Below are 17,949 nucleotides of genomic sequence, written 5' to 3' on the forward strand. Positions count from 1 at the left end.
TTTGATATATCTTAAGCTAAACGTTAACACACACTAAAAAGATGACAATATTTTCTTGCATCTGTACCGTATGTTCATTAATTCAAACCGTTAACTGTTCCTATTCGTGTTTCGCGCTAATTAACAATAAAGTTGCTATTGTCTGACTACATCATGTGTCTATCCTACGCTCTGAATATCTGTCAGTCATTGCCTGGCGAGATCACGTGACGTGAGCTAGGAATAACTGGCCAAAGTGCATCGCTATCTCGATCTCAGTGGTGCATCGCTATCTCGATCTCAGTGTTTGGGAAGGTACCATGCTGTATTTGGTGCAATTCGTATTGATACTTCTGTAATACGAAAACTTGCAGTGTACCTGTCGCTGTGAATCAAAGATCTTTCCCAAACGCGCTGCCTTTTTGCTGGGTATCTTTTCCTAGTGTGTCGGGAAGTTCTGTGCCAGTGTATAAAATCTTTGTATTTCAAAGGATTGACAGCTTTTATAGCTCCAATGAAAAGTAGAGGGTGATTCAAATGAAAGTCTTAAAAGTTCTATAATGTTTTTAATTGTAGCAATGAACATAAAGTTTACATGCCATTTTTCAAGTTAGCTGAAGTTGAATATACGTATTCCACCACTTCAGAAGTGCATAGATACCATGATGAAAGAATTCTTTTGATTGTGTGTGTAGCACAGCACTGTTTCCACCTCTCCATTGGAATTCCTGCCTCCTGCCGCACGTTTGAGTATGTCGAACAAATGAACATCACAAGGAGCAAGGTCTAGTGAGTTAGGATGATGTACCAGAGTGAGTAAGGAGGATGTACTAAACATTCAAATTTAATTTCCTGAATAGTCTCAACTGTCTTATGGGCTGTTTGCAGTCAGGCGTTGTCATGCTGTTGCAATACTCTCGAAGTCAGAAGTTCTTGTCATTTACTCCCGCAGTTAACTTTCCAGCATTTCTGAATCAGAAGTCCTGGCTATCGTTACTCCCTTATTCTTGTAATGCTACAAAATCACTCCATTCACATCTCAGAAGAGAACGAACGGGACTTTTCCAGCAGACTGTCGAGTGCCGGCGATGAGCTGTGGCGTCATTCCTCGATTGTCCTTCTTTTTCTGTTGGTGGCTGTGTCGCATCGCTTGTAACAATTTTTTTCAGAAACGCGTCACTTTCGACATGGAAATGATGCAAAAGTTCTTCGCAGCCATCGACATGATGGTATTTCAGTTCGGCAGTCGAGTGATGTGGCATCCATCTTGCAGACCCATTACTGAAGCGCTGTACATTGTGAACAACGTTTTGCTCTGAACCAGTTATAATGTTCAAACGTATGGCTGCTTCCTAAAGAGTTACGCGTCTGTTCTCCTTTACAAGCTCCTCCACTTATGAATATTCTCGTCAGCCACTGTCGATGAGCCTGCCCCGGTCGTGGGGGATTCTCCGCAGAAGTTACAACGCTGTTAAACTTTCTACACCACTTGATTACTTGCTGCAACGACAAACATGTATCAATGCAGTGTGCCATCGTTCTGGGATGAATTCCGATTGGTGTGAAACCTTCACTACATAAAAAAAAACGCATCACAGATCGTTGCTCAATCGCGGTGCTTGTTGACAGCGGGGCAGCCATGTTGTCCTGCGTAGTAGCATCACCCTGCCACCTATCGGTCAGTTTCTGTACCTCAAGGAAGCCTACTGCCACCTACCAACTTAATCACACAACTTTTCCAAGTTTTATGGTACTTTAAAGGTTCGCATTTGAATCACCCTTGTATATGTCACTTAACAAGGAAAAACACGTACTTTCACACAGGGTATAGTGTATTTTTATCAGAGAGAAAGTGTACGGTATTTTGTAACCGGAAAAACCGGGAACTGTTTTTTTATCTTGTCCGCTTTTTTTTGTAATATTTATGGAAAGCATTATTAACAACAAATAACGTGTTACATAAAATCTGACTAGTGCAGTAATGCAATCAGCGTAAGCAGGTGTTGTAAACTGATTTTATCTCTGACGTGCGTAAGAACTGTAACTTGCACACTCGGTGTGTCATTCACGTTTGGTGGGCGGTGCGCAGGTCGGGCTCGTCGAGCCAGCAGGCCGGGGAGCAGCTGCCGCCCGCGGGCCCGGCGCTGGCCAAGAGCCGCAGCCAGCCGTGCGTCCAGCAGGCGCCGGCCACGCCGCCCACCGCCACAGCCGCCCCCGCCGGCCTGCAGCGCAGCAGCACGCAGCCCATGGCCGCCGACCTGCATCACTTGTCCGGCGCCTCCATCGCCGACAGGTGCGCCCGCCACTGCTCTCACTAGCACTTCGTCGGCTGCCAACCCACGCAGATCGTACCGATCATCTTCTTTTTTAAACAAAAATGCGCCAAAAGGGGTAGAATAGAAAGTTTTCGACTGGATTGAAAGTTTCTCGGTAAAGCAGGGTGCATCATTTTTGCAAGCTGTTGGGGTAATACGGAGAGGGACGCAATCATATGCGTGGGGAGGAGTTACGATGGGAGTCCCACGTGGTTCGATAAGGTGTGCAGCTGACAACAGGAAAAATTGTGCATGGAAATTTTTGGCAAGTTTCTGATTGGTTTTGCACAAGTGGGATACCTTTAAATTTTTGGGGGGATCCATCTCGTCTACTTTTATATTGTCAAAAATATGCCACCTCCTATTAACCTAGTATACCAACAAGACGTAATAAATGGGGGAGAAAAAGATCTAGCTGTGCATGTTGATGAAAATGTAAACAGGTAAAACTGTATAGTGGACCTGCTAAAACATTTGCAGCTGGACCTTCTGTTTCAGATTCATATTTTTGTGGTTGTAATGAATTCTTCACAGTCACTTACAAACAACCACAAACCCGAGACTTAGTGAGGGATGCTGATTCGAAAAGCCACTCCTCACAAGGGACATCGGGAGAGGGACACTGTATGAGCTTGATCCACAGACAAGAGTTTGTTGCAGAGGTCTGGTAGTCCACCATTACTACCCATCCGTTTAAGCCCGTTTATTGTTAGTATAACCATACAAACTCAGCATGCCTTACTGCAAAATATCCAGCAGCAAGTGTTACCTCTTTAATGCTTGCACCCTCGTTAAATGCAATTCTCACGGTATACAGTCACTGTAAAGCAACTGGCAGAAACTTGAAGATGACCCAAATTTTCCTGCATAAGCTTACTTACAGAATCTCACGACCAACATTAAATTAAAAAAAAATAGAGAGCTATTCAGTCACCTATGTATTGCTTTTATAGGGACCGTGAAGACTAAATTAGACTAACTACAGTTCTCACAGAGACATTTAACCTGTCGTTCTTCCTGTGCTCTATACACATTTAGGATGGGAAGGAACCCTAAAATGCCATTCATTGCCATATACCCTCTGCCGTGCTCTTCAGTGGTTTGCAGCGTATATACATTAATGGAAAAAAAATTGTACCACCAAAAAGATTAGTGTAGAATAATGTAATTTCGGGAATGTATTTGTGCAGGTAACATATTTAAGTGATTAACATTGCAAATTTACAAGTTAATGTGAGTGTGAGAAACGGAATTGCAACTGTCAAATGCTGGTGCATTAATAGTCAGTGTAACCGCAAGAATATTGAATGCGAGCATGGAAATGTGCATGCATTGCATCGTACAGGTGCCAGAATTCAATTTGTGGGACGGAGTCACGTGCCTTTAGCGCTTGGTCGGTCAGTACAGGGACTGTTAATTCCGGTTGTGGATGATGCTGGAGTTGTTGTCCAAAGATGTCCCAGATGTGCCGGTTGGTGACAGATCTGGTGACCAAACAGGCCGAGGCAACATGTCGACACTGTGTAGACTGTGTTGGGTTACAACAGAAATGTGTTGGTAAGAATTATCCTCTTGGAAAACACCATCTGGAATGCTGTTCATAAACGGCAGCACTACAGGTCGAATCACCAGACTGGTGCACAGTTTTTTGGTCAGGGTGCGTGGGATAATCACAAGAATATTCCTGCTGCCATACAAAATTGCACCCCACACCGCAACTCCAGGTTTGGGGCCTGTGTGTCTAGCATACAGATGGGATGGTTGCAGTCCGTCAACTGATTTCTTTCTAACACACGGCTGTCATAGACACGGAGGCAGAAACAGCTTTCATCAGAAAACACAACAGACACCACCCTGCTTTCCAATGAGCTCTCATTCGACACAACTGAAGTCTCGAACGGCAGTGTTCTGAGGTCCGTCGAATGTGGGGTACAGGGCATCTGGCTCATAGGTGGTCTCGAAGTAACCAATTTTTAACAGTTGACTGTGTCACTCTGGTACCAACTGCTGCTCAAGTTGCTGCTGCAGTTACAGTGTGAAGTGGCAGGGCCAGATGCTCTTCTCTCTCGGTAGTGCCACATGTCTGTCCAGAGCCCAGTCTTCTTGTCACTGTACATTCTCATCACTGCTGCTGCCAGTACTGCAGAATGTACAGCCAGCTTTTTCAAACTCATTGAGGTGTTTACGATAACATCTTTGTCGTCGTAAGGGCATTCTTGACTAGCATCAACTCACCATATCCAATCTGAAAAGTAGCAGTCACTCGTGACCATTACAGCACGTTGTTAATGCAAACCTGATTTGCATCCGCATAGTGGCACTTCTAGCGCCATTATTATGCAATTGGCATGATATTTGAATAGACGTCATCTTTCAGATGTACAAACTCACGTAACAACTTTCGTTTGTCACACAACCACTCCTTGGTGTTGTGTCAGTGTATGTAGATCTTTCATATTGAGTGTCTTAGATGTATTGTACAGACTGCTCTTTGTGAAACACCTAGCCCATAAACCTTAAATTAAGCCTAAATAAACACTCACTATAAATTTTAGAGCCCTCTTATTGCTTAAAACAATTGGTACTGACTAGGGAGCATAAGTAACAGATAGTCTGAGTTCAGATTTTATGCTGCAAAAACATATAAAGTGAATGCAATTGATGACATTATCATTATACCATAATGATATCCTAGATTCTACATCAGTGGAAGTTCAGGAGTTGGAATTAGAGTAATTTGGATTTCAACATTGTGAAATTGAAAGACTGTAGCGACTAGTTGCCACCGTGAGGTTATCATCGTCATCTTATAGCACTCTTTGTGAAATTCCTTCGTTTCCAATTGCAATGTGGCTAGTTCATTCAGTCTTAACGTTGACCCTGTTGGTGGCAATCATGTTCTTCATAGATCCCATACAAATTTCACAATAGTACCTAATATTCGTGAATGAATCACTAAAAGAAGTATCATGTAGGGAAATCCTAATGTTATTTATGTCTGTACTGTAAAGATGGCTTTTTTATTACCTAGTTCTTAATGTATATTATTAAAGAGCTAGTATGTATTGGTAGCTTTAAGTGTTATAAAAGTTACCCACAGTGCCAGTGGTCACTACTAAATAAGCGATTTCCTTTTAGGTTAGCTGCACTTCAGAAGAGTGGTGATACCCAATGGAGAAAACGAATTTCCCATTTGAATCCAGAGGATGAGATAACGATAATTGCAACAAAGAATCAGATCAATGTGAGTATACTTTCCTTGACCATTCATCCTGTTTTTTTGTATTTATTTTAGATGACATTATCAAAGAGTGCAATAATTATTTGCTGCTTCTATATTATTCAAACATAGGCAACTGCTCACTAAAAATATTCAAGTTTCACCAAATGTTATTTACTTATGTTTCCAGTGGTCTGGTGAAACAGCTGCAGTAACAATTTTTAGATCACGTGTGTGTGTGTGTGTGTGTGTGTGTGTGTGTGTGTGTGTGTGTGTGTGTGTCACAAGGTGTGGTTATATAAGCATACATTCAGATGCAATTATATCCACTCTGCTGGGTCACTTCTATTTGTTCCATCCTATATTCCATAAATTTTAAATAATTTAGGAGCAAAAGTAACAACTTGCTGCATAGTAGAAAACTTGCTAGCTCTTGGATGAGTCCTTTTTTTGAGCTAGAGCCCCCTCCCTATCTTCCACCCTCTTTCTCCCTCCCCTCATTACCCCACAAATACATACCTGTATAGGTATGTTGTGCTGACTAATACAGTCTGGAACCTGAGTGCAGCAGAGATGTTGTGTCAGGTGGAATGGGCGAGGGGAGGAGGAGGAGGCAGGAAGGGATGAGAAAGGGTGGCTGATGGCATGGAAGGTGGCAGTGGGTGGGGGAGGCAGGAAGTGCACGAGATAGGAATCCGACACATGTACCGGCAGCAATGAGTTCACACAGTGCACGATGACACCAACAGTGACAGGCAGTATAAATCTTGAATTACATTATGGTTGTTTTGAATGTTCTTCTGAAGAATTACTCCTCATAGAGAATAAACAATTTCTGTTACCAGTCAGTGCCCTTTTATTGTCTGGTTGGGCAAAGTGCAAGCTTCACACATTGTGCCTCAGGATTCAACAAGTTTTCTCTTTGACATTGGTTCTGGAACCACATAACCTCATTTTGCTTTCTTCTTCACCTTAACTCCGTAGTGCTTTTGAGTTACAAATTCGCAAGATTTTTCCTAAAATGGTACTGCTACTATTATTACAGTTTTCTCCTATCTATCACATTTTTTATATTCAAAATGTACATTTTGTACTGTATTATGTAATCTATGTATAGTGAGCATGCTATAATTGTGAACACTCACTTTTACAACACTAACTGCAGAACCTATATGACAGACCAGCTGATAAGCTGAGTATAAGGCTTCTCAACAGTATAAAGTCCTTGAGTTTGATTTGTGTCATGAAGTAGATTGGGCCAATTCTCTACTTCCAATGGGATTTTCATACTTTGATTGTCAGGGAATATTGCACTTGTCTTTTATCCCATAATAATTTATATTGACCGATGTAGACTTGTTTTATGGGGTTGTAGTTACTGTTTTAGAAAGATTTGTAAATTTAGTTGGAAATGCCAAGTCCTTCATTACATTCCCAAGGTTTTTACTGTGTATGGAGTCAAAAGCTTTCATAAAATTGATGAACAAGTAATGTATTTTTTTATGTTTTATACTTTGTCATTTATTGTTTTGATTACTAATATATTGTCAGTAGTGTATCTGTTTTTGTGAATGTCAATTTGATAAGCCTTGATTAAATTTTCTGTATGTGGTTTTGAGCAGCTTTTATTGCTAAACTGCTTGAAACAGTATTCCATGAAACCATTTTCATTTCACTGATACTGTACTGGAGATATTTAATTTAATTCCATGTGAATGATTCCTTGCGAAGTAAGAATTTCTGTTTTGATGTAGCAGAGTTTTGTTACGTTGTTATGTTTTATCATGGTGTCTTAAAAAATTGCGACTGTGAGAAATCAACACCAAAATGATGTTTTAAGAAGCTTAAATAATTGTGAAGTTTCACAAATCAAATTAAAAAGTATATGGATGGATCAGTACTCAGCAAATAGAGATGAAGAGCTGTAAAAAAGCATTTAGAAAATGACACTAACTTACTATAATTTTTCCCCAACTGTGTGTAAGGTTATTGCTCTTTTCTGTGTTCATATTAAAGGCTTAGCACTACTTCTGTTTACTGTGTAGCAGTCTTGCCTAATGTACACTACTATACTTCATTCTGGAGTAATAAAACTGAAGAGTTTTAGTTCCACTTCTTTACTCTACTTCTTTTCTTACAAAGATAGCTACTCTGTGGAGGAGAAGTGGGAGAAAAATGAGATTCTGGAACTGATGTCAAAGGAAAATCATATGTAATGATAAAAAGAGAAGACCTAAGACACAAAAAAATTGGACAGTTTTTTCTTGTATGTTGTGGAACTCTTCTGGCTCAGGAGAAAGAATGATTGTCCTTTCTAACATTTTCATGTATCCCAGCATTAATTTTTCTTGGTTTGTAACAGGTTAATGTTGTACGTTAAACTAACCTATATTGTATAATCATTACAATTTGGTTGAGTGCAAAGGACTTATCAGATGATCAATGTAAGAAACTAAAATATTACGCTAATCTATCAAAGAATGGAATGGACAATAGATAATAAAAACAGATAATAAGAGTGTAGAGAATCTGTGGAAAATTCTGCTTTTTTTATAATTTATGGGATGCACAAAGAAAGTTGCTTGTGTATTTATAGTCCACATGTCACATGACAATGAGCAATGAAGGATACCTCATACAGTTTCTCACTCACCACATCCATTATAGTTTTTTAACAATATCTGGGATTGTGTTCATATTGAGTATCAATTAGAGCTTATTACCTACTACATCATTGGATCTTATGTAGGAGAATGTGTAGGCACAGCAAAAAAAAAAAAAAAAAAAAAAAAAAAAAAAAAAAAAAAAAAAAAAAAAAGTTTTCTACAATGTGATTCCAAATGTTAAGACATCTATATTTGTTCATGAAACTTGCGCAACTTGTTCTGCACATATATCACTATTTTTTAATGTCATCATCATTAAATTACAAGCACTTGGTGAGGCAGTTTACTAACTTTTGAATGCTGTGGCACACAACCCTGCTGCAAACTCTCTCTGTAGATTATCATGCACAGCACTCTGCACCTGGTCTGTCAAGAAACATTTCTTGCCCATTTACTATTCCTAAATGGTGAAAACATAGAAGTCACTTGTTGCTGTGGCAGAATAGTTCAAAATATCACAACAAAAACTGCTGAAATGCTCAATTTTTTTGTAGTGTGTGTCTCAGCATGTTCATAAAAAAAACTAATTTGACAGCCATTCTCAGATCTTATTTTGAATGGCCCCATGAAACGTGAAGGTCTTAAACACTCTGCTGACATTTTTAGGTTAACTTAGAATATAAATGCTAGTCAGCCAAATTGCTTGTCTATGGTCAAAAAAGTCCTCATGGATTTCTTCTTGGACTGTCAATTTTTATCTTCTATTTTCTATTTGTTTTTATTATTATTGTTGTTGTTTACCCATTTGGAATATGCCTGAGTTAATTTACTTCTTACTTTTAGTATTTAATGGGCCACGCAGGGTTCATCCCCCATCACAAAAGGTTTCAGGATATCTATGCTCTCCAATGTATAATGGGTAAAAAATTCCCAAGTCAGCTGAGCACAATTTCTTTTGAGCTCAGCAGCTAATGTTTTTGATATCTGCCCAACCCAGAAATGTTTGGAAATTCATTCAGATGGTAGTCATTTTATACAACACAGTCTGACCAAGGTCACATTTCATGCAGTTTTTACTTTATTCGACGGTGATCTGTGTCCATCAGTTATTAGTTTGTCCATGAATGGTTCAGTCACAGTTGATGGTGTTCTACTCCTGGTCACTGAGGAGATTTTTATGATCAAATAAAATTAATATGAAAGGAATAATTTACTACTCACCACACAGAGGAGGCATTGAGTTGCAGAGAGGCACAGTGAAAAATACTACTAAAAACAAACAAAAGACACAAATGTGCACGCACGCATGCAAATACACACATGAAGCCTCTGTTTCCAGGAATGTGTGTGCTTTCTCATTTGCGGGTGTTGTTTGATAGCAGTGGTTATTCGATGCTTCCATTAGACACACACAGTGTTACTTTCCATTCTGATGACAACGCTGTCAATGTAAATACAGTAGTTGTAGCTTAATTATAAAATGATGATGACGATACTACTACTACTACTACTACTACTACTATTACAAATAATAGTAATAATAATAATAATAATAATAATAATAATAATAAACAGGAGAGAAAATTGAAAAATACATCCAACTGGCTGAGGAAGTCGAGGACATGTGGCACCAGGATAAAGTTGACATTATACCAATTATACTATCAACTACAGGAGTCATACCACACAATATCCACCAGTACATCAACACAATACAGCTACATCCAAACTTATATATACAACTACAGAAATCTGTAATTATTGATACATGTTCAATTACCCGAAAGTTCCTAAATGCAATGTAACATATACCGTACAGTTAAAAGTAAGTCACGCTTGATCAAGGTCCATGCCAGTTTCCGTTTTTGACCAGACATAATGTCTGAGAAAAGAAAGAATAATAATAATAATAATAATATTTAAAAAATAGTTACACATATGATAGTGTAATTCATAAGTTGTACATCTCTTCCGTTCAAAGGGAAATGTGGTCTAGCTGCAGTGTTGGACTGAGGAGGAGGAAGGGGCAAGAGGGGATGTGGACAATCCACCACAAACCTCTGTTTGTAGGCGGAGGGGCTTCCAGGTCTCAAGATCCTCAAGATTTGGAAGCTGGTGCCCTCTCCCACTCCCCCCGCCGACCGTTCCCCCACGATCATACCATTTTTAATCAAATTCCAAACAAGGCCAAAATATGTTCTGTAAATAAGGGGCAGTATGGAAATTGAGACCTTATATGCATCCAGTATAATCATAAGTACATCCTTACCTGTTATCAGGCCATGGCAAATGTCAATGGGTGTGCTCAAAATTTTTACAATTGCATTAAACTTGAAAAATGTAGAAAGATAATGAGTTGCATGCTAGATGCAATTATTCTACATGAAACATTTTCTGATGCCTATGCTGTGTTCAGAGGTGGTACTGTAAGTACAGTCTAAAAATATGCACATAAGTACAGTGAAGAGCTTACCAGTGATTTATTAATTTGTAACTAATCTATTACATTCTAAAAATTGCTTTTTCAAAGGTTATATGTTATTACTATATAGTTTATAATATTTAACTATAGAACTTTTTCCTGTTGCACAAACTCAATATAACACTAATCTTTATGTAGTTATAATCATTGCATTGAAGGGGTGCAACCTGTCCACTCAATGCTGGCTTTGGCACTAAACATAAATAATAGATCCTAATAATAGGGAAATTATGTGATGGTTTCTTTTGTGAAAGGGACAACATATCTACTAAGGAACAGCAACAAGGGTTATTGATTTGAACCTTATTGTTGTAAAATTATAACATGTAACTTGTTAGCCAGCCGGAGTGGCCGAGTGGTTCTAGCCGCTACAGTCTGGAACCACGCGACTGCTACTGTCACAGGTTCGAATCCTGCCTTCGGCATGGATGTGTGTGATGTCCTTAGATTAGTTAGGTTTAAGTAGTTCTAAGTTCTAGGGGACTGATGACCACAGCAGTTAAGTCCCATAGTGCTCAGAGCCATTTGAACCATATTTTTGCTACTTGTTAGGAGATCAGATGAAGATAGCAGCTGCTGAGAAACTTCCCTTTAGCTTCCTGGCGAAACTCTTGGAGGAATACCCATCAGAATTGGGAAAACCCAAATGGTCTACTTATGCAGGCACTCTACAATGCCTCGAGTTTTATGTTAACTTCATTTCATTCTTCATAAAGCCTAATTAGAAATACTGTGTAAGTAATGTAATTTTGTCTTTGATTTCTGTTGTGGTGTCTGATGTAAGTTTAAATGGTTATTGTAGTAGTATAGAAGGGCCCCAGACATAATTACCTACATTTCTAATTAGTATTATCTCAAAAAAATTTAGTACACTCTATCAGGATAAGAAATGAAGTTATATAATACTTTAAACGAACATAGATTCATTGTTTACATTGTTTTACAGAAAATAATGCTTTGATGTAATATCAAAATCTGCTTAAAGTTGCAGAATATGATGCTTCATAAACAAATAATGGTTTATCAAATATTAAAATTAAAAAAAAAAAGATTTTTATCCTCAGAAAAAATTGATTTTATTGTCAGCCACAATATAAATGCTATACACAACATTCATTTGAAAATGACCATACATTTATGATCATAATTGTACCTGTCTACTATAAAGCTACAGGATAAAGAGAAAGAGAGAGAGAGAGAGAGAGAGAGAGAAATATCACTGTTAATGAACATGTAGACCGTGTCTGTCACCAAAATAATATTGCCAGTCGTTTTTGCTAGCTACCGGAACAGGAAGACTGAAGAGTCCAAATCACTCACTGCATGATTATCCAAATACCTTTCCACTTGAGAAAATAAGATCTGAAGGAAAGAATAATCAAACTCTTGAATCTGGCTCCAGTGTACAGATAGTTTCTGTTTTTGGGACTACGAACACAGGTGAACAACCTACTGTATGTGAAAAATTTTTGGTGCTGCTGAGCAACAGTCACACAATATTTTTTTTAAAGGAACACAGTGCCATTTGACTGTTTTATTGTTTATTGAAGTGCAGCCAAGAATTTAGCCTGTGTGCCATTTTTAAGTATTTGATTTTGTGTCTTTAACATATGTTGCTTGACAACAAGTGAAGTGTCCTGGAATATACTTTAAAGACATAAAATCAGATCCTTTAAAATGGATGATAGAACTTCATGTCTGATCCTGACAATGTGTACTAAAAAAAATTTGAGATAATACTAATTAGAAATATAAGTAATTAATTCTTGGGCTCTTCTACACCAATACAATTACCATTTAAACTCACTTAATACACCACAACAGAAATCAAAGACCAAATTACATTACTTACATAGTGTTTCTAATTGTGATTTATGATGAATGAAATGAAGTTAACATAAAACTCGAGACATTCTAGAGTGCCTGCATGAGTAGAGCGTTTGGGTTTTCCCTATTCTGATGGGTATTCCTCCAAGAGTTTCGCAAAGAAGCTAAAGAGAAGTTCCACAGCAGTTGCTATCTTCATCTGATCTCCTAACAAGTTACATGGTATAATTTTACAACAATAAGATTCAAATCAATAGCCCTTCTTGCTGTTCCTTAATAGATATGGTGTTCCTTTCACAAAAGTAACCATCACATAATTTCCCTATTGTTAGGATCTATTATTAATATTTCATGCCAAATCCAGCATTGAATGGGCAGATTGCACCCCTTCAACGCAGTGACTATAACTACATGCAGATTAGTGTGATTTAGGCCAAAGCCTGGGTTTTACTTAAATAAACAATGAAACAATCAAATAGTGGTGAGTTCATTTAAAAAAACTACTGTATGTGAGTTTAATAACGATTTTCATGTAAATGACTGAAAGAAGAATGAAGGAGATCGTAATGTGAGAAAATTACTGAGAATGAACATATTTTTCATGCGTCTAATTTTGTCTTGTCTTCATCCAACAATACTGCACATTGGTTAGTACTTGCCAACAAAAATAAATTTATTTTCTTGCTTCTGTCAGTGGTGGAAACTGAATCCAAAGATATCAAAGTGTGAATTATTGCCTGAATGTCTCTCAAAAAAAAAAAAAAAAAAAAAAAGGGAAAGCACTTTCCATGGGTTTGAAACTTAATAAAAGCATTTACAAAGAAGAATAATAAGAGATTGTTAATAATGAGACTGAGAAATGGATACACGTTTAATATCATCTTTTAAATATTTTTAACCCAACCAATCCTTGCTTTCCACAGTCATTGTGAACAGAATTAATTGGAAAGCAGAGGAAATGTATTACTGGTATTCCAGTTGATAAGGAAATGTGATCCAGTGTTGAAAGAACATTGTTTCAAACTTGATGAGTGGGTCAAAGGGAGTATGTTTCAATTTGTCAAAAGGGGTACAAAATGAATTAATTTTTATTTTGGGTGAACAAGTTAAGGAAGAAATTATTGCTGATATAAAAAAGGCTAAATATTATTGAATGATTTTTACAGAAATCCCAATCAAAACAGAACTGACCAAGTGAGTCAAATAATTAGATGCATCCATAAGGAAAACAACTTTGTGGAAGTTCAAGAATCCCTCTTAGGTGTTTATCTTGGGGAAGACTGTAGAGGGTATGTCAAAAGATATTAAAAAGCAGCTGGAAAAATATGGGCTGCATATTGCATTGTGCACGGCATAATGTCGTGACAATACCGTATCGGTGTAAGGTGTAACTGGAGACGTTAAACAAAAAATTCAAGTAGTCAGTCCAAAAGCTCTTTTCAGTTCCAGTGCTAAACATTACTTAGATCTTTAGGAGTTCATACATTAGCATAGTTTCCCTATTGTGAGACCTTTTTTGGAACTGTAGAGAGCTTATATTTGTTCTTCCTGTCGTATATATATATATATATATATATATATATATATATATATATATATATATATATATATATATATATATGTGTGTGTGTGTGTGTGTGTGTGTGTGTGTGTGTGTGTGTGTGTTGATTGTTGTTGTTGTGGTCTTCAGTCCTGAGACTGGTTTGATGCAACTTTCCACGCTACTCTATCCTGTGCAAGTTTCTTCATCTCCAATTACCTACTGCAACCTACATCCTTCTGAATCTGTTTAGTGTATTCTTGGTCTTCCTCTAGGATTTTTACCCTCCACACTGCCCTCCAATACTGAATTGGTGATCCCTTGATGCCTCAGAACATGTCCTACCAACCGATCCCTTCTTTTAGTCAAGTTGTGCCAGTGCCACAAACTTCTCTTCTCCCCAGTCCTATTCAATACCTCCTCATTATTTATGAGATCTACCCATCTAATCTTCAGCGTTCTTCTGTAGCACCACATTTTGAAAGCTTCTATTCTCTCCTTGTCCAAACTAGTTATCGTCCATGTTTCACTTCCAATCATGGCTACGCTCCATACAAATACTTTCAGAAAAGACTTCCTCACACTTAAGTCAATACTCGATGTTAACAAATTTCTCTTCTTCAGAAACGCTTTGCTTGCCATTGCCAGTCTACATTTGATATCCTCTCTACTTCGACCATCATCAGTTATTTTGCTCCCCTCCTTTACTACTTTAAGTGTCCCATTTCCTAATCTAATTCCCTCAGCATTACCCGACTTAATTCGACTACATTCCATTATCCCCATTTTGCTTTTGTTGATGTTCATCTTATACCCTCCTTTCATGACACTGTCCATTCCGTTCAATAGCTCTTCCAAATCCTTTGCTGTCTCTGGCAGAATTACAATGTCATCTGCGAACCCAAAGTTTTTATTTCTTCTCCATGGATTTTAATACATACTCCGAGCTTTTCTTTTGTTTCCTTTACTACTTGCTCAATATACAGATTGAATAACATCGGGGAGAGGCTACAACCCTGTCTCACTCCCTTCCCAACCAATGCTTCCCTTTCGTGCCCCTCGACTCTTATAACTGCCCTCTGGTTTCTGTACAAATTATAAATAGCCTTTCGATCCCTGTATTTTACCCTTGCCACCTTCAGAATTTGAAAGAGCGTATTCCAGTCAACATTGTCAAAAGCTTTCTCTAAGTCTACAAACGCTAGAAACATAGGTTTGCCTTTCCTTAATCTAGCTTCTAAGATAAGTCGTAGGGTCAGTATTGCCTCACATGTTCCAATACTTCTAGGGAATCCAAACTGATCTTCCCCGAGGTCGGCTTCTACCAGCTTGTCCATTCCATTCATCTGTAAAGATTTCACGTTGGTATTTTGCATCTGTGACTTATTAAACTGATTGTTCAGTAATTGTCACATCTGGCAACACCTGCTTTCTTTGGGATTGGAAATATTATATTCTTCTTGAAGTCTGAGGGAATTTCGCCTGTCTCATACATCTTGCTCACCAGATGGTAGAGTTTTCTGAGGGCTGGCTCTCCCAAGGTCGTCAGTAGTATTAATGGAATGTTGTCTACTCCTGGGCCTTGTTTCAACTCAGGTCTTTCAGTGCTCTGTAAAACTCTTCACGCAGTATCGTATCTCCCATTTCATCTTCATCTACATCCTCTTCCATTTCCATAATATTGTCCTCAAGAACATCACCCTTGTATAGACCCTGTATATACTCCTTCCACATTTCTGCTTTCCCTTCTTTGCTTAGAACTGGGTTTCCACCTGAGCTCTTGATATTCATGCAAGTGGTTTTCTTTTCTCCAAAGGTCTCTTTAATTTTTCTGTAGGCAGTATCTATCTTACCTCTAGTGAGATAATCCTCTACATCCTTACATTTGTCCTCTAGCCATGCCTGCTTAGCCATTTTGCACATCCTGTCGATCTCATTTTTGAGACATTTGTATTCCTTTTTGCCTGCTTCATTTACAGGATTTTTATATTTTCTTCTTTCATCAATTAAATTCAATATTTCTTCTGTTACCCAAGGATTTCTACTAGCCCTCGTCTTTTTACCTACTTGATCCTCTGCTGCCTTCACTACTTCATCACTCAGAGCTACCCATTCTTCTTCTACTGCATTTCTTTCCCCCATTCATGACAAATGTTCCTTTATGCTCTCCCTGAAACTCTGTACAACCTCTGGTTCTTTCAGTTTATCCCGGTCCCATCTCCTTAAATTCCCACTTTTTTGCAGCTTCTTCAGTTTTAATCTACAGTTAATAACCAATAGATTGTGGTCAGAGTCCAAATCTGCCCCTGGAAATGTTTTAAAATTTAAAACCTGGTTCCTGAATCTCTGTCTTACCATTATATTATCTATCTGATATCTTTTAGTATCTCCAGGATTCTTACATGTATACAACCTTCTTTTATGATTCTTGAACCAAGTGTTAGCTATGATTAAGTTATGCTCTGTGCAAAATTGTACCAGACGGCTTCCTCTTTCATTTCTTACCCCCAATCCATATTAGATCCAAATTAGATCAAGAAATGTGACACTTAAAGTAGTAGGTGAGTTTTGCTATTTGGGCAGCAAAATAACTGATGGTGATCAAAGTAGAGAGGATATAAAATGTGAACTGGCAATGGCAAGAAAAACGTTTCTGAAGAAGAGACATTTGTTAACACTGAGTATAGATTTAAGTGTCAGGATGTCTTTTTGTAGAGGGAAACCAAGAGATGAACACAGTAAGCTGATTCAGAAGGATGTGGGTTGCAGTAGTTACTCAGAGATAAAGCGGCTTGCACAGGATAAAGTGACATGGAGAGCTGCATCAAATCAGTCTTTGGACTGGAGACAACAACAACAACAACAACAACAACAACAACAACAACAACAATCATGGTTACTAAAGTTAATAACTCCATCAAGACGGCTAGCAAAGTATTTTTCTTGGAAAGATCAGATAGGCAATGTTAGAATCCCACTACAACAATGAATGGATGTCATTTAGTTGCAGTATGATGGACAAAGATGAATTACAAGCAAAGTTTAAACTGAAGATTAAGTCATGCTCTGTAGAAGTATCTGGCGAGTAAGTGGAAAAGACCCACTGTTGTTTAACAACAAAATTTGGAAAATGCTGAGAAAGTAGAGGCTGTTGCACTCTTTGTTCAAAAACAACATGCAAATGGTGACAAGCAGAAGTTAGTAAAAATTCATGGATCTGTAACAAGATTGATCCTCAAAGCTACAAGTACTTCTACCATCAATCATTCACACAGGATGATTGTACAAACAAACTGTTGTTTGACTGTTGCACAGACCCCTGCATGGAAACACAGTAATAGGCACCCCTGGCATAGAGAAGCAACTGAAAGCGTTCAGAACGATTAAGTTGCTAGATCTTGATGGAATCCCAACTCTGCTTTGCAAACAGTACTCCAAGGCATCGGCCTCTTACTTAGTTTCGATTTTTTGTGAATCTCTCACCCAGCACAAAGTCTCAAGCAACTGGAAGAAAGTGCAGGTGACTTCTATAAATTAGAAGGATGAAAGAGTGGACAGCAACATTACAGAGTAATAAAGATGGTAGTTGGTAAACCTCTGTGTTGGCTCTAATTTCTCGAATTCTCTCCTCATGGTCAATACTCGATATGTATGTGGGGGAAGTAATATGTTGTCCGACTCCTCCTAAAAAGTGCTGTCCCGAAATTTCAGTAGTAAATATCTCTGTGCTGCACAACACCTCTCTTGTAATGTCTGCTAGTGGAGTTCGTTTAGCATCTCTGCAACACTCTCTAACCAGCTAAAAGGTCATGTGACAAAATGTGCTGCTCTTCATTGGATCTTCTCTGTCTCCTCTATCAGTCCTATCTGATAGGGATACCATATAGATGAACAATACTCAAGAATCGGGTGAACAAGTGCCTTATACGCCACTTCTTTCGTGGATGAATTTCACTTCTTTAACATTCTTCCAATGAATC

At 38.2% G+C, this 17,949-nt stretch overlaps 1 protein-coding gene across 1 annotated transcript in view; it reads left to right on the forward strand.

The window, feature by feature from the left end:
- The window catches only part of LOC126354568 (uncharacterized), a 1,114,027-nt gene that overhangs the window by 943,836 nt on the left and 152,242 nt on the right, over positions 1-17,949 (forward strand). The window contains exons 16-17 of the mRNA XM_050004313.1: positions 2,069-2,272; positions 5,433-5,538. Coding sequence (XP_049860270.1) covers positions 2,069-2,272; positions 5,433-5,538 — 310 coding nt within the window. The remainder of the gene's footprint in view (positions 1-2,068; positions 2,273-5,432; positions 5,539-17,949) is intronic.

Source organism: Schistocerca gregaria, chromosome 3 (assembly GCF_023897955.1).
Source record: "Schistocerca gregaria isolate iqSchGreg1 chromosome 3, iqSchGreg1.2, whole genome shotgun sequence".
Classification (NCBI taxonomy): domain Eukaryota; kingdom Metazoa; phylum Arthropoda; class Insecta; order Orthoptera; family Acrididae; genus Schistocerca; species Schistocerca gregaria.